This window comes from Diaphorina citri, unplaced genomic scaffold, assembly GCF_000475195.1.
Source record: "Diaphorina citri unplaced genomic scaffold, Diaci psyllid genome assembly version 1.1 scaffold494, whole genome shotgun sequence".
NCBI classification, from domain to species: Eukaryota; Metazoa; Arthropoda; class Insecta; order Hemiptera; family Psyllidae; genus Diaphorina; species Diaphorina citri.
Genome location: NW_007377929.1, coordinates 142,449 through 169,317, shown reverse-complemented (window position 1 = coordinate 169,317; position 26,869 = coordinate 142,449). Strand labels below are relative to the sequence as shown.

At 38.9% G+C, this 26,869-nt stretch overlaps 4 protein-coding genes and 3 long non-coding RNA genes across 9 annotated transcripts; 4 read left to right on the top strand and 3 right to left on the bottom strand.

The window, feature by feature from the left end:
- Positions 1 to 2,586: 2,586 nt before the first annotated feature.
- On the top strand, positions 2,587 to 26,869 carry LOC103509396. Of its 2 annotated transcripts, none has more exons than XM_026823751.1 (5): positions 2,587 to 2,752; positions 19,730 to 20,341; positions 24,253 to 25,594; positions 25,740 to 25,856; positions 26,002 to 26,869. In XM_026823751.1, exons 2-4 carry the CDS (start codon positions 19,833 to 19,835, stop codon positions 25,812 to 25,814), a joined length of 1,926 nt encoding a protein of 641 aa, XP_026679552.1. In that variant the 5' UTR covers positions 2,587 to 2,752; positions 19,730 to 19,832; the 3' UTR covers positions 25,815 to 25,856; positions 26,002 to 26,869. The 2 variants fall into 2 exon arrangements, with proteins under 2 accessions (XP_026679552.1, XP_017299669.1); XM_017444180.2 differs by having other exon boundaries at positions 19,730 to 20,407; positions 24,319 to 25,634; positions 25,780 to 25,856.
- On the top strand, positions 3,372 to 4,458 carry LOC103509394. The gene is made up of 2 exons (XM_008474007.3): positions 3,372 to 3,798; positions 3,888 to 4,458. The coding sequence occupies exons 1-2, from the start codon at positions 3,388 to 3,390 to the stop codon at positions 3,918 to 3,920; spliced, it is 444 nt and encodes a 147-aa protein (XP_008472229.1). The 5' UTR covers positions 3,372 to 3,387; the 3' UTR covers positions 3,921 to 4,458.
- On the bottom strand, positions 3,993 to 4,859 carry LOC113467532. Its single transcript, XR_003391586.1, has 2 exons — positions 4,657 to 4,859; positions 3,993 to 4,486 (listed from the first exon to the last, which is right to left on the bottom strand). It is a non-coding gene; the product is annotated as an uncharacterized LOC113467532 (long non-coding RNA).
- Positions 6,703 to 9,366, top strand: LOC103509395. 2 transcript variants are annotated; one of them, XM_008474008.3, is made up of 2 exons: positions 6,703 to 6,945; positions 7,061 to 9,010. In XM_008474008.3, exon 2 carries the CDS (start codon positions 7,197 to 7,199, stop codon positions 8,811 to 8,813), a length of 1,617 nt encoding a protein of 538 aa, XP_008472230.1. In that variant the 5' UTR covers positions 6,703 to 6,945; positions 7,061 to 7,196; the 3' UTR covers positions 8,814 to 9,010. The 2 variants fall into 2 exon arrangements, with proteins under 2 accessions (XP_008472230.1, XP_017299670.1); XM_017444181.2 differs by lacking the exon at positions 6,703 to 6,945 and adding an exon at positions 9,147 to 9,366 and having other exon boundaries at positions 6,982 to 8,694.
- LOC103509405 lies at positions 14,931 to 17,480 on the top strand. The gene is made up of 2 exons (XM_026823755.1): positions 14,931 to 16,145; positions 16,634 to 17,480. The coding sequence occupies exons 1-2, from the start codon at positions 14,931 to 14,933 to the stop codon at positions 16,727 to 16,729; spliced, it is 1,311 nt and encodes a 436-aa protein (XP_026679556.1). The 3' UTR covers positions 16,730 to 17,480.
- LOC113467531 lies at positions 18,294 to 19,077 on the bottom strand. The gene is made up of 2 exons (XR_003391585.1): positions 18,879 to 19,077; positions 18,294 to 18,585 (listed from the first exon to the last, which is right to left on the bottom strand). It is a non-coding gene; the product is annotated as an uncharacterized LOC113467531 (long non-coding RNA).
- LOC113467530 lies at positions 20,783 to 21,675 on the bottom strand. Its single transcript, XR_003391584.1, has 2 exons — positions 21,493 to 21,675; positions 20,783 to 20,897 (listed from the first exon to the last, which is right to left on the bottom strand). It is a non-coding gene; the product is annotated as an uncharacterized LOC113467530 (long non-coding RNA).

Here is a 26,869-nt window from a genome sequence, read left to right as displayed (position 1 = left end):
AAAAAAAAAAAAAAAAAAAAAATCTCGGTAACATGAATTTAGAAAATAGACATCTACAATAGCTACCTAGGTACTTTGAAAAAGTGATACTTTATCCTTTAGGTTTTAATTCAATAGAAATATTTGTAAATTTAAATTGCATCCGTTCCTAACATAACTTTATTTTAACATTTAAAAACCCTGTAAAAATAATGGTAAAAAAATAGAGGTAACGGTAAAAAATAGAGGTAGCCTTTATCAACCGTTTTTCAGTTTTATAGAATATATATATCTATTGTTGATGTATAGGTTAGAAAAATAGAATTAGATTTTATTAGATTGTTCGTATATTAGAACCGACTACAATGTGTATAGTAAATCTCTTTGAGTCTTTCATACAGATAGCCCACTAAAGTTACCAAAACTATACTCAAGTTCAAAAAAATCGAAGCATTGACTTTAGAAGTTTCTAGAAAAAACTTGACTTCACATTTTTTTTTCTTTTGTCAACCATTTTTCCATTGAAAACGGAGCTAACTAGAAAACGAAAGACAGCATCTAGACAAAAACATCAATTCTTAGTTGGTACCTACCAAAAAACGTTTAAAAAATAAAAATATTTTCAAAACATTCAGAAAAGGCTGTCGATGTAAAGGAATGGAAATGGTTGCTTCGATTTTTTTACACTCGAGTGTACATTGATTAGGATCAGAAGCGCCGATTCGTACTTATAATAGCGCTTAGCGCGAGTCTGTTAGCGCTCAGGCGCGCTAAAGCGCTTCTATAGAAGAAATACCCTGATGGCAAGGTTTGCTAGTTACCAAGTTTTTTCGGCGTAAACTGTAGGGGAAATGTGCCAATGTCGGACCCCAAACCCTTAATTCGGACCCCTTGATTATTTCACCTCTGATGACGTGCTGCAGCCTGGCGGCAAGACTATGAATTAACAGACGACACCGAAGCGAATACAATAGTCCGTCCCTTATACCTTTTTATTACTATTGTAATAATGAAGGAAGGACGGACTAAAAACAATGGATTTTAGAGTTGAAATAATGGAAGTAGAAAATAATTTCTGTACTGCGTGTTGCATGCTATGCTAGTTTCACGGCAGTATCATTTACAAACATGGCCGCTAGATTATGGCCTCACTTTTTCAAGACAAGGGTACTAGTGAGTAGTCCACTGTTCCCCAGCCTCCGCGAATAAGCAAGTGCTGCTTTCTAGCGATCAAAGGTTGAACTATTTTACAGTGTTGCCAAACGTCATTTCTAATGAAACGACGGCAGACGGCAGTAAATTGACGGTAGCCGCTACGACATTGACAGGCAAAATTTGGAGTAAAAAAAAAAAAAAAATGTGTCTGCCTATAGCATGTTGAGCAAAAGTAGGTAACTGGGACATAAATTTGGAGTAAAAAAAAAAAAAAAAATGTGTCTGCCTATAGCATGTTGAGCAAAAGTAGGTAACTGGTTTCTACAGATCTTTGAAGTTAAACAACTTTGTGCGTGGTTGATATCAGGAAGAGACGTCACGTGTTAGTACGTAACGTAAGACGTAAGATAGATATTTCGGAATAATCGGACATGCTATGCTAGTTTCACGGCAGTATCATTTACAAACATGGCCGCTAGATTATGGCCTCACTTTTTCAAGACAAGGGTACTAGTGAGTGTAGTCCACTGTTCCCCAACCTCCGCGAATAAGCAAGTGCTGCTCTCTAGCGATCAAGGGTTGAACTATTTTACAGTGTTGCCAAACGTTATTTCAAATGAAACGACGGCAGTAAATTGACGGTAGCCGTTATGACATTGACAGGCAAAATTTGGAGTAAAAAAAATGTGTCTGCCTATAGCATGTTGAGCAAAAGTAGGTAACTGGTTTCTACATATCTTTGAAGTTAAACAACTTTGTGCGTGGTTGAAATCAGGAAGAGACGTCACGTGCTAGTACGTAACGTAAGATAGATATTTCGGAATAATCGGAGTGCACTCAGCCCTCACAGTCTTGTGAGGGACGATGGAAATACGAGCGAAAATTTCAAGGTGACATCTTTGCTGTTGTACGGCGCGGCGTTCCCATAAATTTTTGCTATTTAAGTCTACAAAAAGTCAATGCAACATCGAAAAAAATCTCCCATTTCCAATGGTAGTACATATAAAACAGTGACAATAATAGATTATCAACATGAAGAAAAAAAAACATCATATTTTGGGCGTCAGGAGGATATATAGGTATATAAAAAAAACGGTTTTGTGCGATGTTTTGCCGTACATTTTCATCCTTTCAAGTTCATTTGCCGTCACGTATACACAGACACTTGGCAACACTGTATGACTCCAAACATCAATCCGCCATTTTGTTTTGGTGACCGTGGGATCCGGAATTTTTCTGAAGCCGATTCAGCTTTTTATTTTGAGTAATTCAATTTAAATTTTCCGAAGTTTTTCCACATTTTACACCTAACTTGTGCGCTAATTGACGTTCCAGCTGTAAAGACGCTTTCCTCCTGATCATTTCTAAGGTAAGACCAACTTTCTAGCACCTTTTTATACACAGACACTTGGCAACACTGTATGACTCCAAACATCAATCCGCCATTTTGTTTTGGTGACCGTGGGATCCGGAATTTTTCTGATTCTGAAGCCGATTCAGCTTTTTATTTTGAGTAATTCAATTTAAATTTTCCGAAGTTTTTCCACATTTTACACCTAATTTGTGCGCTAATTGACGTTCCAGCTGTAAAGACGCTTTCCTCCTAATCATTTCAAAGGTAAGACCAACTTTCTAGCACCTTTGGTTCGAAATCTGATGAAATGCATGGGGCGTTGGGAAAACGAAGCCCTTCTCTTTTACCTACCTATTCTCGATTTTTCCCATGAAAAAGTAAAAAGGTTACTCACACCTTCAAATTCTTCATGTTTCAATGGCGAAATCCCTTTTTCAACACTCCTCCTATGTTTTGAGTTGGGCTTATGAGGAATTTACCGCATGAAATCTAAAATTCTCTACCTACGGGGTAGTACCTTCTAGCTTTGTTTGTGCGAGGCCGACTGAAAAAAAAAAAAAAAAAAAAAAAAAACAGCTTTTATACATTATGGGTTACGTTGGGTAGTCCCACGCTATAAATCATTCGATTCAATCCAATTTAATTTAATTTAATTAATATACTTGTTCTATAAAGGTGAAGGTCTTAGTGTTTTTTGCCCCCCAAGTCAAGATAGATACATAATGGCTTCGTGGCTGAGATGATCGTCATGGCTTCTCAGAATCAGCCTGTCCAACTGCCCGCCATGGCAAAGAAATACATCACTGACATGGACCGACCTTGTCGCGAAGCTGCTGTCAGAATTGATGGAAAGCTCTTAGACAGAGCGAAGAAAACGGTATAATGGCTTCGTGGCTGAGATGATCGTCATGGCTTCTCAGAATCAGCCTGTCCAACTGCCCGCCATGGCAAAGAAATACATCACTGATATGGACAGACCTTGTCGCGAAGCTGCTGTCAGAATTGATGGAAAGCTCTTAGACAGAGCGAAGAAAACGGTAGATTACTTGGTACAAACCGATCCGGAAGAGTACTGCAAGTCAGATCTTGGCATTGCTCCTCTCAATATTGAGAAGTTCAAACAGTGTGTGAAGCTTTTTGATGAGAAAGCAAGCGTGATCAGAATTCAGTTGGTGGATTACACCCCCTACATCCGTATGTCACGAGAACACAAGATATATGTGTTTGGTGAGATCATGAAGTTTGTGTATCTTCAGTGCATGGATATTGTTATCAAAGCCAGGAACCCGCATGCTAAAGAGTACACAGACATACAAAATGGGTACTAAATGATGGGCTTTGGTACAAATTCGCAGCAAAAGTTGTGGTGCTAACTTCACGCGCTAAAGAGTACACAGACATGACGAGGGATGATGCAGACAGTTTCATGTAAACCCCAGGGCATACTTTCTCATAAAACTCAGATCGGGCAATAGGCTTGCCAAACAACATCTCTATACATATGTTTCTTTTGTTGACTTGGTCTCAAACGACCCGATTGATGTTTTTTTTTTTTCTATTGTGCTTAAATTTCAATTATTAAACAATACGGGAATTAATAAATTTGTTATGTTAGCCTTGTAGATTTTAATTAAATTTTCCCCACTATACTACTAATAGATTCTTTTTATTAAAGTTTATCTTTTATGGAGACATTACATTAGACACCTACATTGAAATTTAATCAATCGTGTAATAGATATTCTAATCAATTTGCTCATTTTAATGCACGGCTACCTATATGAGAAACTACCCTGGTTTTTGACTTAAATATAATTATTATTACTATTATTAATATTAATGAAATATCCAATGAACTTTAAATTTTAAATAAAAATACTAACACAAATGCTGATTGAGGCTACTACTATCATGGGCCCTCTTAAACATTGAACTACCCTCTCCTTACCGATTCTTGGGTACATCCACTAAATTTTTGGTCCCTATTTTGTATTAAACCTTCCCATAAATTTAAATATCCAATGAACTTTAAATTTTAAATAAAAATACTAACACAAATGCTGATTGAGGCTACTACTATCTTGGGCCCTCTTAAACATTGAACTACCCTCTCCTTACCGATTCTTGGGTACACCCACTAAATTTTTGGTCCCTATTTTGTATTAGACCTTCCCATAAATTTGACTCCACTCTTAGCGTATAACTTGTACCTTTTATTTTTGTCTATTTGAATTGCTTCTATTTGTATTCTTAGATGGGCTCATTTCCCCCTTATAATTCTTGAAATTTCTGTGTGCTAATTAACAAAATACAATATTTTCCCCTCACTGCTGATTTCACTTTTCTTACGTTCCTCTGTGTTTTCTTTTGTTCCCCGCCAGGTTTGTGACTAAGACTTCAGAATAGAAACGGTGGGAAAGGTCCACATCAGTCCACCGAAAAAAGAGGAGGTAGAGTTGACGCTACCCTCAGCCTCCACGAAAAGAGAGGCCCTCGCGTCGCGCGACCATCGGCTTGGCCAACCATCGTGGGATTCGGAACCCGGTTTCCGACTTGGGCGTTTCACCCCGCCTTCGCTCGTCAATCTAGTTGCTGTCAGCTCGGTTGCTGTCAGCAATCGCCGAAGTTGAAGCTCCCTTACCGGCGTTGCGGAATGCTTGGCCAACCATCGTGGGATTCGGAACCCGGTTTCCGACTTGGGCGTTTCACCCCGCCTTCGCTCGTCAATCTAGTTGCTGTCAGCAACTAGTCGAATACTCTCGGTTGCTGTCAGCAATCGCCGAAGTTGAAGCTCCCTTACCGGCGTTGCGGAACCTCTCCGATATTGGATCTGGTTGCTATCAGCAATTACTGAGGCTCAAAGCTTTCTCTCCAATCGGACGGCGCGGTATCGAATATTTGGGGTTGTGTTGCCGTCAGCAATTAAGAAGCCTCACGGTCGGACATAGAGGAGTAGCGCGGCGCCATCCAGATATTAACCAAAGTAATTGTTACTTAACCCTCATTTCATGGAAAATGTTGAAAAGGTTGTGAATAAAATATCTCAAAAAACGGTTTGTTGTAAAGCGATGAAATTTGGTATGATTTACCGATATGTTCCAAGGACGCGACTGTAACAATTTGGTAAAAATTGGATAGTCACCCATCCAGATATCAACCAAAGTCAATGTTGCTTCGAACTTTGAAAAAAAAAAATCAAATTTTTTCATACTTTATATGATTCCTTATCACACTCCCTGTATTTTAAGATAGAAAATTTTTGGTCAAAAATTGGCTGCTGTAGGCGGTTGATTTTGGACTTTGAATTTTTTTTTTTTAAAGTTAAATTTTTGGACACTTTTTAATGATCCCTCAGTACATGGGGAGTATTTTAAGATGGGAAATTTTCGACCAAAAATTGGCTGCCGTAGGCGGCTCAGGCTCGGGACTTGAATTTTTTTTTTTTTTAATACGTATTTTGTAAATGTAATAGAAAGTCATGTGATGTTCACACCAGATTTTTTTTTTTAAATTTGAAATATCTCAAAAAAACGGTTTGTTGTAAAGCGATGAAATTTGGTATGATTTACCGATATGTTCCAAGGACGCGACTGTAACAATTTGGTAAAAATTGGATAGTCACCCATCCAGATATCAACCAAAGTCAATGTTGCTTCAAACTTTGAAAAAAAAAAACAAATTTTTTCATACTTTATATGATTCCTTATCACACTCCCTGTATTTTAAGATAGAAATTTTTTGGTCAAAAATTGGCTGCTGTAGGCAGTTGATTTTTTTTTTTTAAGTTAAATTTTTGGACACTTTTTAATAATTTGTTATTATAAGTAGTTTAAATACCTACAAACTTACTAAAGTAAATGTCCTTAGAATGGGTTTATTTCTCCCTTTCTGTCATCCGTTTCTGCCCGAAAACAAGTAGAAAAAAAATCTCACTAGGTACTAAAGGGTGTCCCAATAAGAATGCAAGATTTTGGACTTCTTAGATGATTTGAGAAGTAAACATTCTGAAATTTTGTATCGAACAATAATCAGACAAATAACTTCCTTGACTTTGATGGTACATTCATTTCCCTTTGACAAAATTTTCGATGACAAATTTGTGGAAATCAGGCTGTATCTCGTTGATGCAACTTTCAATTGCACATTTCAATGCTTCAAAGCTTGTGGGTTTGTTGGTGTAAACCTGTGCTTTTAGATACCCTTTGGATCTGGTTGCTATCAGCAATTACTGAGGCTCAAAGCTTTCTCTCCAATCGGACGGCGCGGTATCGAATATTTGGGGTTGTGTTGTCGTCAGCAATCAAGAAGCCTCACGGTCGGACATAGAGGAGTAGCGCGGCATTCAGACAGCCTGGACATCAAACTTGCATGGTGTGATCTCGTGCTGGCATACTGAACTTGCCTATTTCGTGTGTGGACCTAGGGATTTAACGGTTCTAAGCCATCAGTACTGTTAGGTTCTAAGCCATCAGTACTGTCAAATCTGGTGTGATCTCGTGCTGGCATACTGAACTTGCCTATTTCGTGTGTGGACCTAGGGATTTAACGGTTCTAAGCCATCAGTACTGTTAGTTTTCAAATTATTAAAGCAGTATAATAGGTACCTCTAAATTTAAGTGAAAAAAAATTAATTATTAGCACAGAAAAATAAACTGTGTATTATCCATTAACTTCAAGATCTCTACTAGAAAAACGATTTAAAAGTATAATGGCATTCAATGGTAATAAGGGGGGTGACTGTTGGAAAAGTGGGGGGACTCCGTCCAACACGAACAACCCCTCTGGGTTTGGTAATTGGCGGAGAGGCTATGACAGTAGGCGTGGCAATAGTTCTAGCTATGGTGGGTATTATCAGTCCGGCAGCAGTGGTGGGTATGATTATAACACGAACCCAGAGTGGTTCTCTAATGATAGTTATGGTGATGATGATGGATATGGAGGTGACGGTGGTTATGCGGACGATTTCTACTTGAGTAACCCGTACCGAGGCCGAGATGATTTCTGTGGTGGCCGAGGTTACGGAGGACGTCCGGGCTACAACCCGTATGTGTGGCAGAAGGGTATGCCGAGAGGACGCGGCGGCTTGCAGCAGACACAGAACTTCAAACCCAAGTGGACAGCTTTCATGAAGCCACCTCCCACTACCCCTGCACAGTCCAGCGCTAAGGCGGAAAAGAGGAGGAAGTGGAAGGAGCAACGCGTGTTGAAGTTCAAGGAGATCATGTTGCTGAAGAACAAATACAGAAGTGTACGCCAGAACAAACACATCAGCGCTGACGATCACCTGCCACTTGTACTGTTGAAACGGGTTGCCTATGATATGTGCGAGGGAGACCTTATGGTTCATTGCCTCATCTTCTCCAAGTTCGCATCACGACATCCCAATGCACTCAAACTATTCACGTACGAAGCCAAGACCAAACTGGATGAGAAGTGGGATCCAAGTGTCGAGGAGAACAAAGAAAAGCGTGCCAAATATTTGAAAGAAACCAAAGACGACATTCTCGATGGATACAAGAAAGTGTTCAAAACGAGAGCGACCCCTGAAGATTTGGAAGCCAAAGAGAAGAAACTTGACCACTATCTGAACATAATCAGTGGTGAGAATTTCACTGAGAAAGATATCCCCACCAAGGAAGACTATCTGTACAAGAAGGACCATAGCAGACTGGAGGAAGACTTTGTGAATGATTTCAGGTACGATTTCGGATTCAACGCGTTCGAAGTGTTCCAGTTCAAACCGAATGAATACAACACACGCACCAAGGATATTGCGAAACGCATCCGGTTTTATTTGGATAATAATCCGACCATCGCTTTTCTCCTGGTGGAATCGGTGCGTGCGAAAACCCTCATCAAAGTTTTGCCGGAGCTTGTAGGCACGTACTTCTTCCAGCACAACGATGTTCACAAGGCGAAGAATGAGAGCTTATTGAACGACGTGTATAACTTGTGTCAGAAAAAGAACGAAATTCTGACAACTCCCATCACTAAGTACATTGCGGTGGAAAATTCGGATACTCAACTGGTGCGGGATTTCGCTGACTGTATCCTCATGTTTGATAAGTTTGCCACGTTTATCCGCTACCGTCTGCTCAACTACACGCCGCATATTCTTCTGCCTCTTGAAATGAAACAGAGCCTGCTCAATGAATTGATAGATAAAGTTTATAGAGATGCGCTGAACATTTTGACCAAGGGCGAACGCATGGATACATTTGAGTTTGTGGACTTGGAGAAAGATGAGGGAATGGAGGAGGCTACAGAAGAGGTGAAAAAACAAGAAAAAGAGTCCGATAGTGAGAACGAGGAGATGGCAGAGTGAATTGAGAAACAGAATCGGGATGATGAACAAAGTGGGGTACAACAAAAGGAAATAATGGGACACGAATTGATCGTGTAATTTTTGGGTAATAATTTACAAAGTCAACCTATTTCACGTATAGAGTCACTATTTTCTATTTAACGATTTCACAAAATTTGATAAGCCTTTTAAAAAGGAAGGACGGGCTAAAAAAAAAACAGCTTTTATACATTATTGGTTACGTTGGGTAGTCCCACGCTATAAATCATTCGATTCAATCCAATTTAATTTAATTAATATACTTGTTCTATAAAGGTGAAGGTCTGAGTGTTTTTGCCCCCCAAGTCAAGATAGGCATGGATACATTTGAGTTTGTGGACTTGGAGAAAGATGAGGGAATGGAGGAGGCTACAGAAGAGGTGAAAAAACAAGAAAAAGAGTCTGATAGTGAGAATGAGGAGATGGCAGAGTGAATTGAGAAACAGAATCGGGATGATGAACAAAGTGGGGTACACCAAAAGGAAATAATGGGACACGAATTGATCGTGTAATTTTTGGGTAATAATTTACAAAGTCAACACCTAGAAGTACCCTCACTGGTATATTTCAACCTCCCCAGTTTCTCTAAAATTCACCTGTAGCACCTCTAAAGAGTCTGCACACTCAGGTTTATTCCAGAGAAAATCTGTGAGTTCATCTACTATCCCATTAAGAGGATACCAAGAGGTGTCATCGAGGCCAGAGAGCTAGTTCAGGGCCCCTAAATCGTAGGGGTCTGATGAGGGATATTCAGGTACATAATTATGTCGTTGTACCCTACTTCCTGAGACGGACTTGACCATAGTCCCATTCAGGTACCCTCAAAAGAGCCAGTGTTATTGTCTGTGGCTTGACAGGGCTGGTTTTGTCTCAGTTTTACGTCCTCCAGCGAGACAGTCTTAGAGCATTAGTGACGGCAGTAGTTCGTTTTGCAGTTGTAGCAACGACAGCCATTTCTTTTAGTGTTCTACACTCTTAACTATGGAACTAGGAGCTAGTCCATAGTCATGAGCAAAAACTGGCACTGCACACATATTATAGTTTGATATTGTACAAACATACTAACTTTGACATTATCCAACTGTGATTTTTGTTTGTTTAGTGTTCTACACTCTTAACTATGGAACTAGGAGCTAGTCCATAGTCATGAGCAAAAACTGGCACTGCACACATATTATTAGAGCATTAGTGACGGCAGTAGTTCGTTTTGCAGTTGTAGCAACGACAGCCATTTCTTTGTCTTTTGTAGCTCTTTGCAAAGAAACTCGGAAATTTCCGTCAAGGATTTCTCCCAACTGCCCCTTACATTGTAATTTCCAAGCTCTTAAACATGATTGTATCCAATTACCTTAGGGAATTCTAAAATTTTGCCCATTTCTTTGTCTTTTGTAGCTCTTTGCAAAGAAACTCGGAAATTTCCGTCAAGGATTTCTCCCAACTGCCCCTTACATTGTAATTTTCAAGCTCTTAAACATGATTGTATCCAATTACCTTAGGGAATTCTAAAATTTTGCCCCCCCCCAAATCTTATCCATTTGGACAAGATTTCAAGCTAGATAAAGCTTTTGTATATTCCACCTAGTGTACCAACATCAGATGGGTTAACCATCTCTGATGTTAAACGCACATCTTAACACTCCCTACTCGGCGAACGTTTTTACTTTAACCATTACATGTTTGTACTGTCGGCTAAGACTAAAAAAGTCTTTCTGTGCTCACAGGTTTTTACTAATTTTTTTGTGAACCTAAAAACCATTGGTAATTGGTATGACAAGTTCTTCATTTCAGACTTTCACACCTGGCCTTTCGATAGCCATCAAAATATGATTTCGCCGATGCTTATTTTACTTTCTTTTTTTGCCAAACTGGCCTAGACACAGGAGTTTCTTATAAGCTTAACCCAACTTTCTGGGCTGTTTGCTCTTACACCTAAGTCTCAGACCGGCTTAGTTTAGTTTCAGTACTTTCCTCTCTGAGGAGAAAAAAAAATTAATCCAATAGTAATGATATTATTACCTGTACCCGCTTACGAGAAATGTGTGTTTTTCTAGGTTCTAATTGTCAGCTCTTACACCTAAGTCTCAGACCGGCTTAGTTTAGTTACAGTACTTTCCTCTCGGAGGAGAAAAAAGATTTAATCCAATAGTAATGAATTACCTGTACCCGCTTACGAGAAATGTGTGTGTTTTCTAGGTTCTAATTGTCAGATTCAATAACCTCGATATCCGATATAACCTCGATAGTTACAGATTTTCAGTCCCCAAAAAAAAGATAAACGTTAGGGATTTTCAATTACAACTTACAACCCACTGGTTTCGGTATGTCTTATAAAAACCGTTTTTAGAATAAAGCTCAAAGGCTCTTACACCTAAGTCTCAGACCGGCTTAGTTTAGTTACAGTACTTTCCTCTCGGAGGAGAAAAAAGATTTAATCCAATAGTAATGATGTTATTACCTGTACCCGCTTACGAAAAATGTGTGTTTTTCTAGGTTCTAATTGTCCGATTCAATAACCTCGATATCCAATATAACCTCGATAGTTACAGATTTTCAGTCCCCAAAAAAAGATAAACGTTAGGGATTTTCAATTACAACCCACTGGTTTCGGTATGTCTTATAAAAACCGTTTTTAGAATAAAGCTCAAAGGTTAATCTTGTATGGAGCAAAAAATTGTAACATTATGTCGTGGTTACGATAAATTTCCATAGTCAAGATCAACGAGGTGTACATAGTTAAATCGAGGTTTATTTTACATACAACATTAGTCTTCACCAAGCTCAAAGGTTAATCTTGTATGGAGCAAAAAATTGTAACATTATGTCGTGGTTACGATAAATTTCCATAGTCAAGATCAACGAGGTATACATAGTTAAATCGAGGTTTATTTTACATACAACATTAGTCTTCACTTTTCTCTTACTTTGTCTACTAATAGGAACTAATCAATTAAATTTAATGTACCTTGTTTATACTGTCGGTCTAGGCTAAAAAGTCCTTTCATGCCAATTTGGTTTTATTAGGTAAATTTATTTATTCTTGATAACTTCTTTTGGCGTCCAAAAAGCATTTCCGAAGATGCCTTGTACACTTAAATGGATATATCAAACCTCCATAAGTTTTCTTGTGAAAACGAAGTTTCTAATGACATTTTGTTCTTTCTGTGTGTTTGTTTATACTAGGTGTGGATTCCCCTTGTTCCGGTGTTAAAATTTGACAAGCCTCCTGTTTGGCTCCCCCGAGGATATTCTCGCAGAACACATTCCCAACACTTGATAACTTCTTTTGGCGTCCAAAAAGCATTTCCGAAGATGCCTTGTACACTTAAATGGATATATCAAACCTCCATAAGTTTTCTTTTGAAAACGAAGTTTCTAATGACATTTTGTTCTTTCTGTGTGTTTGTTTATACTAGGTGTGGATTCCCCTTGTTGCGGTGTTAAAATTTGACAAGCCTCCTGTTTGGCTCCCCCGAGGATATTCTCGCAGAACACATTCCCAACACATACATTTATCACAACCACTGAATTGTGTTGCGTCCCACATTTGATCTCATTTTCAACTTCACAATCAAATTCAGGCCCGCTTTGCGCTACTATTAGCTAAACCTCTTTAGAATTAGATACCCTCACAAAAAATAGTCTAGTGGGAGGCCATTTCTTGCCAGAAAAACGGAAAATGACACAATTTTGACTAGGAAAATGCTCTTGCAAATGTGACAATGTGTCAATTTTATTATGCTAACACATAGATACCCTCACAAAAAATAGTCTAGTGGGAGGCCATTTCTTGCCAGAAAAACGGAAAATGACACAATTTTGACTAGGAAAATGCTCCTGCAAATGTGACAATGTGTCAATTTTATTATGCTAATAATAAAATTGACACAGTTTTGTTGAACGTTTTAGACTCCATGATGACTAATTTTTGATATATTTACAACTAATCTGTCAAAGATTGGGCAAGATAAAACAACACATAAAAAAGTTATGAGTGTTATGACCCTTTCAAATCTTGTGTTCTTATTGGAACACCCTTTATTAAGTAGGTACTCAATACATTTATTTTGTTGTAGAGATGGGTTATGTTTAAATTTAATGGGGAATAACTTGAAATGTTGAATTACTTTATTTTGAATTGGTGAAAATTTGATATAAATAATAATAAAAAAATTTAAACCTAACATGCATTGGTTTTTCATTCCTATTTATTTGTGTGTGTACTTTTGTAAATCTGTATTTTCTGAGAGTTTAAGTTTTAAGAAATCAAAGAGGAAGTTGCTCAAAGTTGAAATTGGACATTTCCCACTACATTACCCTGATCCTTTTGAGACTAGGTGTAACCTGGACTCAATTTCATTATGAATTATGATGCATACAAATATAATTGTTCACAATTGTAAACCATTTTTATTTTTTTATCTAGTCATTTCATTGAAAACCATTGAGCAACAATAACCTTTGGCTTTGTTTTCTGTTTGTCTCAAACAGGTACGGTGCAAGTTCCACTTGCTGTATCACTTGGCTGAAGGTGAGGTTTGCCTTCGGTTCTCCATTCCCCCTGATTGAAGGTGATTCTTGCCTTTCCGTCAGTTTTCAACAAATTTGCCTTTGCAATATCAAGCACCCTGAGGGTGAAATTTGTCTTTGAAGTGACAATTTCATTGTGATAATTATCTGCAAGAAATCCCATCTCGGTGGAGCACCACTTTTGATTGTCTTTAAAATTTAGAGAGAGAAATCCCCTCTTATCAAGTACTGATTGTTGGTTCTGCAACATCTTCAGATAAAGTTTTTAGGTCAGATTAAAGAAGATATGAAAAGATATCGTTTGCCCAGTTTATTGGACCATGCTGGTCCTCCTGGGGATCGTTTCGGTCCCCCACCTGGTCCGTTCGGTCGGCCTAGAATGGCATATGGTAGTTATTATGAGGAGGATTACGACTATGACTATGGTCCTCCGTCTCGGTACCCTCGCCGGGTTTCACCTCAAAGTCACTTACCACCTCCATCCCCATTCCTACGACGTGCAATGTTATCATCGGAAGATTATGCTCAAGATGTGTCATCTCGCCCATCGAAAGAAGAAATCCTCATGGATCTGGGAAAATCGGTCATTTCAAGTTTGAAAGGGGGGCAGAAACTTTCAGAAAATCCCGAGGTTCGAGAAAAAATTGAATCTCTACTGAAGGTTGAAGAAATGGATACAGATACGACAGAGAAAGAGGCTCCCCCACTCCCAGCCAGTCACTATGATTCTTACTATGAGAACTTTGTACCGCCTGCACCTCGAGGTTTTCCACCATCTCGGCCCCCTGTAGGCCCAGGTGGATTTCCTGCGTCTCGGCCCCCTGCAGGCTCAGGTGGATTTCCTCCTCGGTTTCCCCTCCCGTCCGCAGGTCATTTTCCGGATGGAGAAGAGAACTGGTACTACTTCCATCGCATTGGTCAAGAACATGACTTCAATCGAATCTATGCGAGTGAGCGAGAACTGAGCAAGTATTTCAAGATTGTTGAATCGGGTGCACCAGTCCGTCTTGAGAACTTTGTACCGCCTGCACCTCGAGGTTTTCCACCATCTCGGCCCCCTGTAGGCCCAGGTGGATTTCCTGCGTCTCGGCCCCCTGTAGGCTCAGGTGGATTTCCTCCTCGGTTTCCCCTCCCGTCCGCAGGTCATTTTCCGGATGGAGAAGAGAACTGGTACAACTTCCATCGCATTGGTCAAGAACATGACTTCAATCGAATCTATGCGAGTGAGCGAGAATTGAGCAAGTATTTCAAGATTGTTGAATCGGGTGCACCAGTCCGTCTCCAATGATGATAGCTTTTCATACAAAGAAATCCAATTATATTATTTGAAGTATAAAAGTACTTATAGGGATATCTTGGTAATAATATTGTATCAAAAATGATGTATAGTTTTATCTTACTAACACGCTTCTTTAGTTTGATTAGATAGATACATATATCTGACTATTAAGAAAATTGATTTTTTCCTTCTTTGCTCAATGATGATAGCTTTTCATACAAAGAAATCCAATTATATTATTTGAAGTATAAAAGTACTTATAGGGATATCTTGGTAATAATATTGCATCAAAAATGATGTATAGTTTTATCCTACTAACACGCTTCTTTAGTTTGATACCTAGAGGAGGTAGAGGTGGCGTGCAAAATACCCGCGGTGGCAGCAGAAACAGTGCAGTACGAGGAAAGATCAACCCTCAGAACAGAAGAACTCCAGGCACTCCAACCGGTGGTGTTAGAAAGCAGCCATTCAAATCCAAGGGTAACCTCCAAGGGAGCAAAAATCTCAAGACAATGAGCTTCAAGAGTCTCAAGTACAGTCTACTCCAGATGAATAAAGACATTAAGGAAAACGAACAACCACTGGCTGCGTTCCTACGACAAGCTTTCTATGATTTGAGCAACGAAGACAAAACTCATTTCCTGCTCCTAGCAAGACTTCTACTGAAAAATCAGAATGCTGTTAAGTTGCTCTCATATGAAGTGAAGAAATGTTTGGACAAGAAATTCGGCGAAGGTACTGAAGAGGAAGTGATCAAGAAGAAACTTGATCTGTTGAAAGAAAAGAAAACCAAATTCTTCAACGAATACAAAGTGGCGTTCAAAGATCAAGGCAATCTGGAAGAGAAAGAGAAAGCCATTGACGACGCATTGCCAATCCTTGCTGGTCAGAACTTCACAGAGGAGCATATCCCAAAGCCAGAGGAATACGTCACAGATCCCAACCACACGGAAGAGGACTTTATCAACAATTTCAAGATGACTTTCGTCAAGAGCTACTACGAAAAGTTCTTGTACAGATTGAACAATGGGGCGGCACCTACCAAGAGCACTGAGAAGCGATTGAAATTCCATCTGGACAATGGATTCCTATCCCATCTGTTGGCAGACAAGGTCAAGCTGAAGACAAACACCGTTCTACCCGCTGTCCTAACCAAGTATGTTAAACCCATTGTGCACTCGGTAACCAAAGAAAAAGTCGAACGATCAATCAGAACCAGCGTCGAACACATGACGAAAAACAACGAACAGGTCCAAACCGACATCTCAGATTTCATCGGAAAAGAGAAAGTAAGTGCTGAAGTGCTCCGAGACTTTGCCGACTGTATTATCATGTTCGATAAGATTGCCACATCCATCAAGTTCAAACTCCTCAACTACACACCTTACATCAACCTCACAGCAGATGTCAAGAAGAGTATCTTTGAGGAACTGGTGAACAGCGTGTATACGGGAGCCTTCAACATCTTGGTCAACAAAATCAAGACGAGCGAGAAGAAATTCGAAGACATGGTGAAGGATGAAGTGAAGGAAGGAGAAGAGAACAAGGAAACATCTGTCGATCCGTTGGAAGATGAGGAAGAGGAGGCAGAGGCGGAATAAACAAATGATATTCGTGTTTAAATGTAAGAAAAATCGTAAAAACCTCATTGTTTCTGTTTTTTTTTACAGATAAAATATGCCAACTCGAGTTGACATATTTTATTTTACATTTGACACGAAAGTCCATCCTCTTTCTCAAAGCAGAACTTTAGGTAAATGAGATTTTTCACTTGTAAATAGTATCAAACAAATGTTTGAATCCGTGCAACATTAGTATTACATGGGTTTGTTCATGTAAACAAAATTCATGCCCCTTCTTGAACTGATTCATTCAAATGAATATATTTATTTTTTACTCTTAACAAATTAGTTTTAGAGCATATTTATAGGATTTTTATGTGAAATCATCTCTATTCAAGGAGATTTTAGACCTAGATATTTTTAGGTTCGAAGACATGGTGAAGGATGAAGTGAAGGAAGGAGAAGAGAACAAGGAAACATCTGTCGATCCGTTGGAAGATGAGGAGGAGGAGGAGGCAGAGGCGGAATAAACAAATGATATTCGTGTTTAAATGTAAGAAAAATCGTAAAAACCTTATTGTTTCTGTTGTAAAGTTAGGTAAATTCCAGTATTTTTTATCTTTAAACATGGACTAGTACACAAGTTCGTATGTTTCATGTGTTGGTCCATTCATGGACACGCTCGTTTATATAAAAGAGAGCGAAAGCATTTAGCTTGTATAATCAGACTTGGTCTTTGTCAAGAAAGAACGAGATTTTAGAACGTGTCTGTTTATAAAGCACACTAACCTGTTCGGTAATCTTGAGATTCTCCGAACTGACACTTTTTTTGCAATTTACACGTGAAGTCCCATATACTTGACATTTTCAATTGACAAGACTTACATATTTCTCTTTGTTGTTACATCGAAAATCTTAGATCTAAATTTACCATTTTTTGACAAAGCTAGATGACTTGCATGCTTTATGTATTTTACTTTTTTTTTATTCTTCTATTTATTTATTGACCACTATTATAAGTTATGGGTCGGACTTTATGTTAGTATGGATCTTGATTTTATAATATAAGATTCTCTACTGTTTCTTTTTCTACTCGTCTTCTAAATGTATATCTGTTTATTTTCTCTTACCTCGGCAGACTGCCATGATCCTCGACGGTTTACTTACGAGGATCAAATGCTGTCAAAATACTGACCTTATTTTAACAGAATACTGAACTTATTTTGCTGTCAATCTCGTTTGCTTTGACAATTTTTGCCGCGAAAGCACTATGCTTCTCCCTTTTGCAATGGATCAATTGAGTTACTTCAATTGTTTCCCGGTATGTGTTTTCATATCGTGACAGTTTTGCATCCATAGCAATTTTGATATTGCTTTTGATACCTCTTTTTCTACTCGTCTTCTAAATGTATATCTGTTTATTTTCTCTTACCGCGGCAGACTGCCATAATCCTCGACGGTTTACTTACGAGAATCAAATGCTGTCAAAATACTGACCTTATTTTAACAGAATACTGAACTGATTTTGCTGTCAATCTCGTTTGCTTTGACAATTTTTGCCGCGAAAGCACTATGCTTCTCCCTTTTGCAATGGGTTAATTGAGTTACTTCAATTGTTTCCCGGTATGTGTTTTCATATCGTGACAGTTTTGCATCCATAGCAATTTTGATATTGCTTTTGACAATTGAGTTACTTCAATTGTTTCCCGGTATGTGTTTTCATATCGTGACAGTTTTGCATCCATAGCAATTTTGATATTGCTTTTGATATGATGAAAAATAAAATGTTTTGATAACATCACAATTTTGCATCTAAAGCAATTTTGATATTGCTTTGCTCTCTTTGCAATAACGCAATTTACTTATTTAAGTGTTCTCTGGTCTGAGACACAATTTCTTATATCAAAAAGCACTCGATTGCTTTGCACTTTTGCAAGTGAATTCGGGTATTTAAATTCTAATAAGTCATTGGCATTTATAACTGTTTTGACCCTCAGTTATTTATAGATGATTCATATTCCCCAAGAACATCTTTTTTGACCTTCTAAGTACTTGGGAGTTACTAAAATAAATTGAATATCAGGTATTTTTAGAATAGATGATTCATATTCCCCAAGAACATCTTTTTTGACCTTCAAAGTACTTGGGAGTTACTAAAATAAATTGAATATCAGGTATTTTTACATTTTTTTGGAATCCCATTTATTTCAGACCTTCAATTTCTGGTGATGTTTTTATTTACCCTACCAGATTTATTTACATCTGAGACCATCTTTTTGGTCAGTAGGAAAGAAAAGTGTAAGTGACCATTGTAAACAAAATTAATAGGTAGGTAGTAAAATGGTATTAAAAACATTTTTATCAATGTCAACCCCTTTTTATACTACTAGATGATTCATATTCCCCAAGAACATCTTTTTTGACCTTCAAAGTACTTGGGAGTTACTAAAATAAATTGAATATCAGGTATTTTTAGATTTTTTTGGAATCCCATTTATTTCAGACCTTTAATTTCTGGTGATGTTTTTATTTACCCTACCAGATTTATTTACATCTGAGACCATCTTTTTGGTCAGTAGGAAAGCAAAGTGTAAGTGACCATTGTAGACAAAATTAATAGGTAGGTAGTAAAATGGTATTAAAAACATTTTTATCAATGTCAACCCCTTTTTATACTACTTTTAGCTTATTAGGGGTATTCTCTGGTCACATAGGTGTCATAATATCCGACCTTTAAAACCACCATCATATGTCCTTTTGTAGGAGTTTGAATAAAACTAAAAATCACTAATTTGGTATTAGGGTGACTGCCCTAAATGTTGGTACCAGCACCCAATGTGCCCTGACAACTGTCTCCATCAGAATGGAATATGAAAGCCCTTTAATCACAATTTTGCATCTAAAGCAATTTTGATATTGCTTTGCTCTCTTTGCAATAACGCAATTTACTTATTTAAGTGTTCTCTGGTCTGTGTTAATACCGAGACACAATTTCTTATATCAAAAAGCACTCGATTGCTTTGCACTTTTGCAAGTGAATTCGGGTATTTAAATAGTTGCTTGGTATTTGTTGGGATACCAAGGTACACTTTCGCATCAAAAATACTCAATTGCGAGTTAGTACGTCGGTCAGACTTAGTTTTTTCAAACCGGAAGCTTGGAAACGATATTTCCCTTTTTACTTTCCCTATCCTATAGGAAGTAAACTATTTTCTTTGGGTGAAATATCTGCACCCCGGCTTCCGATTTTTTATAAGTTGGTTCGGGACGGTTTGCTACTCAATATTCAGTGAGTAGATTTGTTTTACTCTCGGAATATTGGGCAAAACCCGATTGCCTTGTCCCTAACAAGTATATGTCTATGAATGAGAATGTAAATATCCCCATTCATAGGGCTTGTATTTTGCCATGAGTGGATTTGTATGTCCATGATATAGGCTAGAGAAAGTTATCATTTCTAACCCTCTCTGTCAGCAATTGCTCGATTCTAAATCTTTTCGTTTCTTTTTCTGTGTTTGTCTTCACCACAGGTTTTGGATGAATACTTCTGGCAAGACAGAGTGATTACACATCCCGTTGTTCTGTGAACTCCAAAACCCTTAATTAAAGTATTCGTGTTTCTGAAATCTCCAAATGGTGGGGAAAAGGAAAACCTATGGAGGCAGCCCCCGCGGTGGCGGTAGTGGGAAAAGAAACCTGGATAGTAGTGGCGGGGGTCGCTGGACTTCCACCAATGACTATGGGTTCAGCAATCAGTACAATAAGAGTAGTAATTATCCAGTAACTTCGCCGTGGCTTGCAAACACCGGCCCTAGTTTCAACCAAGCCTCTAATTATGGAGCTTCGAATTACAACTCAACAAGTTATTCGAATGGTTTCAGCAGCTATCAGCCGAGTTACAACGCGGGGACGCCAAGTCTCAGTGCGTACGGTCAGACTTCTTCCTACAAGGCATCCAACCCGGATGATCTTCTCAAGGAATTGGGCAAGTGCTACTTGAACAACTTGGCCGGTAATCCAGTAAACCCAGGGTATGGTGGTGTACCAAGTCAACCCGCGCTCGCGTACCAACGCCAACCGAGTTATGGGGTATCTAGAAACAACATGAACTATGGAAACTATCAAGGCGGCTATAAACCGAGGTCAGCCAATATGAAGAGACAGAGAGAACCTCAGGAAAATAATAGAAACAGTATTGGTTCCAACTCCTATTATAACAACAATCAAAAGAAGCAAAAGATAGCCGTCAGTTGGCTTACCGGGTTGCTGTAAACCACAATCAATCGTCACATTAGTTGGAACTGTTGTGAGGACTTGGGCTTGATCTTTTTAAAACCAACCATTTAACCTTTGGACTGCCAACTACATAGCTGGGCTGGTTAGGGGTCTGTTCCCTATGTATAGTGCCCCAACTAGATGCTGTGCTGATGTCACAAAGGATCTAACCAGGTTGCAGTGACAAAGGGTGTTTATTAAAGCCGATGTATCCTACTAATAAATGCTGTGCTGATCTGCCTGTCAGTCCCTCAGCTAGACTATTCTGTCTGGCTTGGGAACTGCTAAGCCCGTTAGGGAGCGCTGTAGGAGGGAGCCAAAGTGGAAGAACAGGTTCTCGACTTGCTTGAAGGTGAGCAGGCAGGGTTTGCCGTACTGGGGCTCGGTGAGGTTGAGAATCAGAGTGTTGAGCGGCGTGATAACCTGCAGGAGCAAATACAAAATGTTTATTTCCTAGGAAAAACTTCTTCTTCTTCGCCTTTTCCCGTATTCAGACGGGATCGGCATTTTTCGTCAGCCTCTCAATCAGCCCTAGCTAGGTGATTACTTTGAGCTGACGTTTGGTTTGGGCTATAAAAAAATCACCAGTGGATGCCCTTCGTACTCAATCTTCGCTATTTCGTTGGCAAGGGAAATTTCAGGCTGGTATCCTCCCTGTTCACATGATATGCTCTCAGTTTCGTGAGGACGATTGAGGAGCTCATTTGAAATTTAGTGAAACAGCAAAGGTGTGGAAAATGAACCCTCTTAGGTCTTTAGCCTTAGAAGACCCTGATATCAGGGTACTTGGGTAATACCCAAACATTACAGACGAAATTGCCAAGGTTATTTTAAACGGTAGGTGTAGGTAACTGTTTAAAATAACCTTGGCAATTTCGTCTGTAATGTTTACGTATTATCTGGGTGAAATAATAAGCTCTTTAAAAGACAATTCACGAACTCTACATTACCTTGGTCAAAGTGGGGCTTTTCACCTCCTTGGGTATGAATAATAAAAAAAAAAAAAAAACTACATTACCTGATTGATTCGAGACCCGGTTCGCAGACTGATCACCTGATTCACATCCAGCTTTTGACCGTTTCGGTACGGGTCCAAATAGAATCCGCCAAGGGGCACAGTCGAATTCCGGTCGTAAATATTGAAATACCGCACATGCTTGTTCCAAACTTCGACGTCCTTCTCTTCAAACTGAATATCGAACAGTCTGTGAACTCTGAGCAGATTATGGCGAAACTGCAACAGCTGCTTCATGGTGTTTCTTTCTTGAAAATGACACAGCTAGAGTAAAACAATTGGAAAGAGTCCTCTTGATAAGAAAACTTTGGGTTTCACTCACATTTCAGAAAAAAATTCGATTTCGAAAAATTTGCGATTCGCATTTTGCACTTCACGTGTTGTGCGCATGTTACAGTGTTGCCAGATTTTTCCAATTTCAAATTCCACGTTGCCAGATGATCGTGACTGTGTGCGTTAAATTAAGGCGCCTCCCTTTTAGTCCATAGGGATTTTTTTTTTCATACCTATGTTGTTTTTTAGCCCGTCCTTCCTTTATTATTATTCTCTTCTACTGCCTATCTGATCTACTACTCTGTTTTATTTTATTTTATTCCCCACCTTACGACACTTTCCCTCATTATGAACCTTTTTTGTGGCTCCACTTTTTTAACTGTTGATTCTTTGTGGTCCACAAAGTTCTAGCCTCCGTGAACGACCTTGTCGGAGCGTTTATGGAACAATCGTTCCAAAAATAGGTACCTACCTACCGTAAAGAGGTAAATACGCACTTCGTAGACATTCTAGGTAGGTACCTATAAAATAAAAATAAAAAAAAACGAGTAGGTACGTTTTTGTACTTAAATCCTTTGTCTGGTAGTGGTATATTATCTATTTATTAACAAATTCAGCTACAAATAGGTAAGCTGTAGAGATACAAATTGAAATAAAAGTGTCTTGAAAAGTAACAAAAAGATAATTAGGTAATGTAAGAAAAAATGTGTAAGGAGGTTTGAAGAAAAATAGAAAAATTCTTTTTCTACTCGTCTTCTAAATGTATATCTGTTTATTTTCTCTTACCGCGGCAGACTGCCATAATCCTCGACGGTTTACTTACGAGGATCAAATGCTGTCAAAATACTGACCTCATTTTGTATTTTTAGGAAGAAAGAGAACCTTGGATATGAATGTAAATAAGTCAGGTTGTAAAAGTATTATGAGAGAAGTGGATAGTTTTATGTCCCATGAGCATTTATACAAATCTTCATTGGATGTTCAAACATAAATTTTATACAAAGCATCATTCCCAACACATTCATTTATCACAACCACTGAATTGTGTTGCGTCCCACATTTGATCTCATTTTCAACTTCACGATCAAATTCAGGCACGCTTTGCGCTACTGTTAGCTAAACCTCTTTAGAATTCATTCCGACTTATCGTTTGAATTCTTAGCGCCATTTTAAATTCCCAACACATTCATTTATCACAACCACTGAATTGTGTTGCGTCCCACATTTGATCTCATTTTCAACTTCACGATCAAATTCAGGCCCGCTTTGCGCTACTGTTAGCTAAACCTCTTTAGAATTCATTCCGACTTATCGTTTGAATTCTTAGCGCCATTTTATTTTTCTGACCCGAGCTATTTCTTTGTTGAAAAACTCTTTGAAAAAAATCAAAATGGTCAGAGGTCGAGGTGGACAACCAACTCGTGGCAGAGGTGCCAACATGGGCACCAGAGGCGGTAGGATTGCCAAAAACGTTGGCGGTAGAAGCAATGGCAACCTTGACTTTGGTTTTAGTTCTCAGACTAAAAACTCGTATGCCTCACCCAACAAGGGTCGGAACTATAACAACTACAACTCCAATAATAGGCGGTAGGATTGCCAAAAACGTTGGCGGTAGAAGCAATGGCAACCTTGACTTTGGTTTTAGTTCTCAGACTAAAAACTCGTATGCCCCACCCAACAAGGGTCGGAACTATAACAACTACAACTCCAATAACCAAGGCCAACAACAGCAAAACAACCATGGTAACAATGCCCCCAATAACAAACGTTATGGCGGTGGCAATGCTGCCAATAACCGTTTCTCTGGTAACTCGGATAACAATAAGTATGGTGGTGGTAACACCTCCAATAAGAATCAGTTTAATAACAGAGGTGGCAATAACTATGGCCAGAATAAACCCCAGGGTCAAAACCAAAACTATAACAATGCACCTTCAAACAAACCTTATAACAACAAGCAAAATCAGGGCTATAATAATGGTAATCAAAACAACCAAGGGTACAAGCAAAATCAGGATCAGGGCTATAATAACAGTAATCAGAACAACCAAGGTTACAACAACCCAAACTATAATAATAGTGGTAGTAATAACTCTCCCTTTAATCAAAGACCCCAAAACAACTCGGGGTACTCTGGTAACTCAGGCTATCAGAACAACAGCAACGACTTCAACCAGCAACCTGGTGGCAATAACTTTGGTATGGCTAAACCCAGTCTGTTAGGCACACACCCCGGCTCATCCAATCCGCCCCCTCCTCATAATGAACCAAGCTCTGATGATATTCTCAAAGAGATTGGCAAAGTGTTTCTGACTAGTATGGCAAGTGGTCGCAATCCGAACCCTGGTGTGGTGAATCCCATGATGCAAAACTTCCAGGGTGCTCCTCCAAAAAAATACAATCAGCTTGAACGGAACCCCTTCCTAAACGAGAACGGCAAGATTGAGGTTGGCTTCCTGAGACATGCCCTGTACGAGGTTATAAACCGAGGTCAGCCAATATGAAGAGACAGAGAGAACCTCAGGAAAATAATAGAAACAGTATTGGTTCCAACTCCTATTATAACAATAATCAAAAGAAGCAAAAGATAGCCGTCAATGACAAGACTGGACCGTCTAAACCTATTAATAAAACCAACACGCCTATCAAGAGAACCAACAATACGAGGCAAATAAGAAAGCCAACCAGTGCACGAAAACCGGTCGTGAAAACTGAAACAAACGGTGATGTTGCACAGAAAACAGTGGCCAAACAGAAGCGGTCTTCTAATATTGAAAAACAACGGGCTAAAATTGTCAAACAAAAATACAATCAGCTTGAACGGAACCCCTTCCTAAACGAGAACGGCAAGATTGAGGTTGGCTTCCTGAGACATGCCTTGTACGAGGTATTCCCTCACGACCGTATCCATTGTATGCTGGTGTCTAGCTACCTACTGGGACATCGCAATGCCGTCAAGCTAATACGATATGAACTGAAAACCCTGCTCGACACAAGGTTTGGTGTAGATAACATATCGGATGAAGTCAAGAAAGCCAAGCGAGAATACCTGTTGGATCACAAGGTGAAAGTTCTCATGGAGCTTACCTATGTGTATGTTGATGCCACAGAGGAAGAGAAAGCGACCAGAGAGAAGGTGATTGATGACAGCATCGACTTACTCACTAGTGATCTGTTCCCGCGGGATCAGGTGCCCAAGGAGGAAGACTACATCATTGATCCGAACGTCGAGAGTACTCATGAGGATCTGATCAAGGATTTCCAATACAAGTTTGTCCAGTACGCGTATGAAGGCTTTGGTTACACACTTGTGGAGAACCCCGCCTCGGTTGAGAACAAACTCAAGTTTCACATCAACAATGGTTTCATTCCCGGTCTTTTGGTTGAGATTGTGCGCATCCGAGGGAAACCCGGGGACAAGATCGAACTCCCCGACATTCTAGCCCGGTGGATTGAACGCAAGAACTGGTCGACCAACTACCAGAACAAGTTCTACTTCATAGCGCGAAGTATTTATAACAGACAGTTGGCCAAAGGTGAGCAGGTGGAGTCACAAGTGCTGGATCTGTTACCCCAGGACGAGAAGCTAGGGACTCGCATCGTCAGAGATTTCGCGGATGCTATTCTCGTGTTTGATGAACTGGCCACGGGGGTCAAGTACAAGCTTATCAACTACACACCCTATATTAACTTCTCCGAGGACATGAAGCGCGGAATATTCAATGAGATCATGAAGAGCATGTATGCAGAAACGTTGGAGCTGTTGAAGAAGGAAACAACACTTCTAAAGAGAACCTATGAGAAGTTGGAAGGGGTTCCGGAGGAAGCAGACATTAAGAATGAAGTTGCAGAGTCAACGGTTGATGCTGATGGTAAAGCTGATGTTACTGAAATGGAGACGAGTTAATTTAACTTGCAACCTTTTGCCCCTCAAGCACTGAATTTGAAGGTTGCTGAGGGTTCCGGAGGAAGCAGACATTAAGAATGAAGTTGCAGAGTCAACGGTTGATGCTGATGGTAAAGCCGATGTTACTGAAATGGAGACAAGTTAATTTAACTTGCAACCTTTTGCCCCTCAAGCACTGAATTTGAAGGTTGCTATGGGTTCCGGAGGAAGCAGACATTAAGAATGAAGTTGCAGAGTCAACGGTTGATGCTGATGGTAAAGCCGATGTTACTGAAATGGAGACGAGTTAATTTAACTTGCAACCTTTTGCCCCTCAAGCACTGAATTTGAAGGTTGCTAATTGAAGTCCGTTGCTGTTGTTTTAATTCCATTTTTATTAGTAGGACATTTATTTTAACCTCAAAGGTGAGGCAATACACTGAAATAACCTTTATCAATTACTTTTCATCTCGCAATAACATGAAAGGAGACGGATGAATATTTTTTTTTTTAAAACTAAAATCCACACATTTCTTCCTGTATCAATATTTGAAGTTTCCTGAACAAAGAGACATAATATGTGTGACAATGTTTCGTTGTAAGTCTCTTTTTTTGAAAAGAGATGTTTATTCTCCGAATTTTTGGATTTTAGTTGTATAATTACCTTTATTTTTTTTCATGACAAAATTTGTAAAGTTGATTCCAACTTCGTAGGATTTTCACGAATTTATTCTAATTTCGTGTACTAGTGTAGGTATCTAAATTTTGTTTTTTCTCCGCCCCAAACTTTTTTTTTACAGATAAAATATGCCAACTCGAGTTGACATATTTTATTTTACATTTGACACGAAAGTCCATCCTCTTTCTCAAAGCAGAACTTTAGGTAAATGAGATTTTTCACTTGTAAATAGTATCAAACAAATGTTTGAATCCGTGCAACATTAGTATTACATGGGTTTGTTCATGTAAACAAAATTCATGCCCCTTCTTGAACTGATTCATTCAAATGAATATATTTATTTTTTACTCTTAACAAATTAGTTTTAGAGCATATTTATAGGATTTTTATGTGAAATCATCTCTATTCAAGGAGATTTTAGACCTAGATATTTTTAGGAAGAAAGAGAACCTTGGATATGAATGTAAATAAGTCAGGTTGTAAAAGTATTATGAGAGAAGTGAGGATAGTTTTATGTCTCATGACTCTCATGAGCATGAGCA

Coding starts and splice junctions, on each gene's coding strand:
- LOC103509394 (XM_008474007.3), top strand. CDS start 3,388: ATGATCGTCATGGCTTCTCAGAATCAGCCTGTCCAACTGCCCGCCATG. Junction 3,799..3,887: donor ATGCTAAAGAGTACACAGAC/ATACAAAATGGG, acceptor GAGTACACAGAC/ATGACGAGGGATGATGCAGA.
- LOC103509395 (XM_017444181.2), top strand. CDS start 7,197: ATGGCATTCAATGGTAATAAGGGGGGTGACTGTTGGAAAAGTGGGGGG. Junction 8,695..9,146: donor CATTTTGACCAAGGGCGAAC/GCATGGATACAT, acceptor AAGTCAAGATAG/GCATGGATACATTTGAGTTT.
- LOC103509405 (XM_026823755.1), top strand. CDS start 14,931: ATGATGTATAGTTTTATCCTACTAACACGCTTCTTTAGTTTGATACCT. Junction 16,146..16,633: donor GCGAGAAGAAATTCGAAGAC/ATGGTGAAGGAT, acceptor AGGTTCGAAGAC/ATGGTGAAGGATGAAGTGAA.
- LOC103509396 (XM_026823751.1), top strand. CDS start 19,833: ATGGTGGGGAAAAGGAAAACCTATGGAGGCAGCCCCCGCGGTGGCGGT. Junction 20,342..24,252: donor CAAGGCGGCTATAAACCGAG/GTCAGCCAATAT, acceptor TTATAAACCGAG/GTCAGCCAATATGAAGAGAC. Junction 25,595..25,739: donor GGGTTCCGGAGGAAGCAGAC/ATTAAGAATGAA, acceptor GAGGAAGCAGAC/ATTAAGAATGAAGTTGCAGA.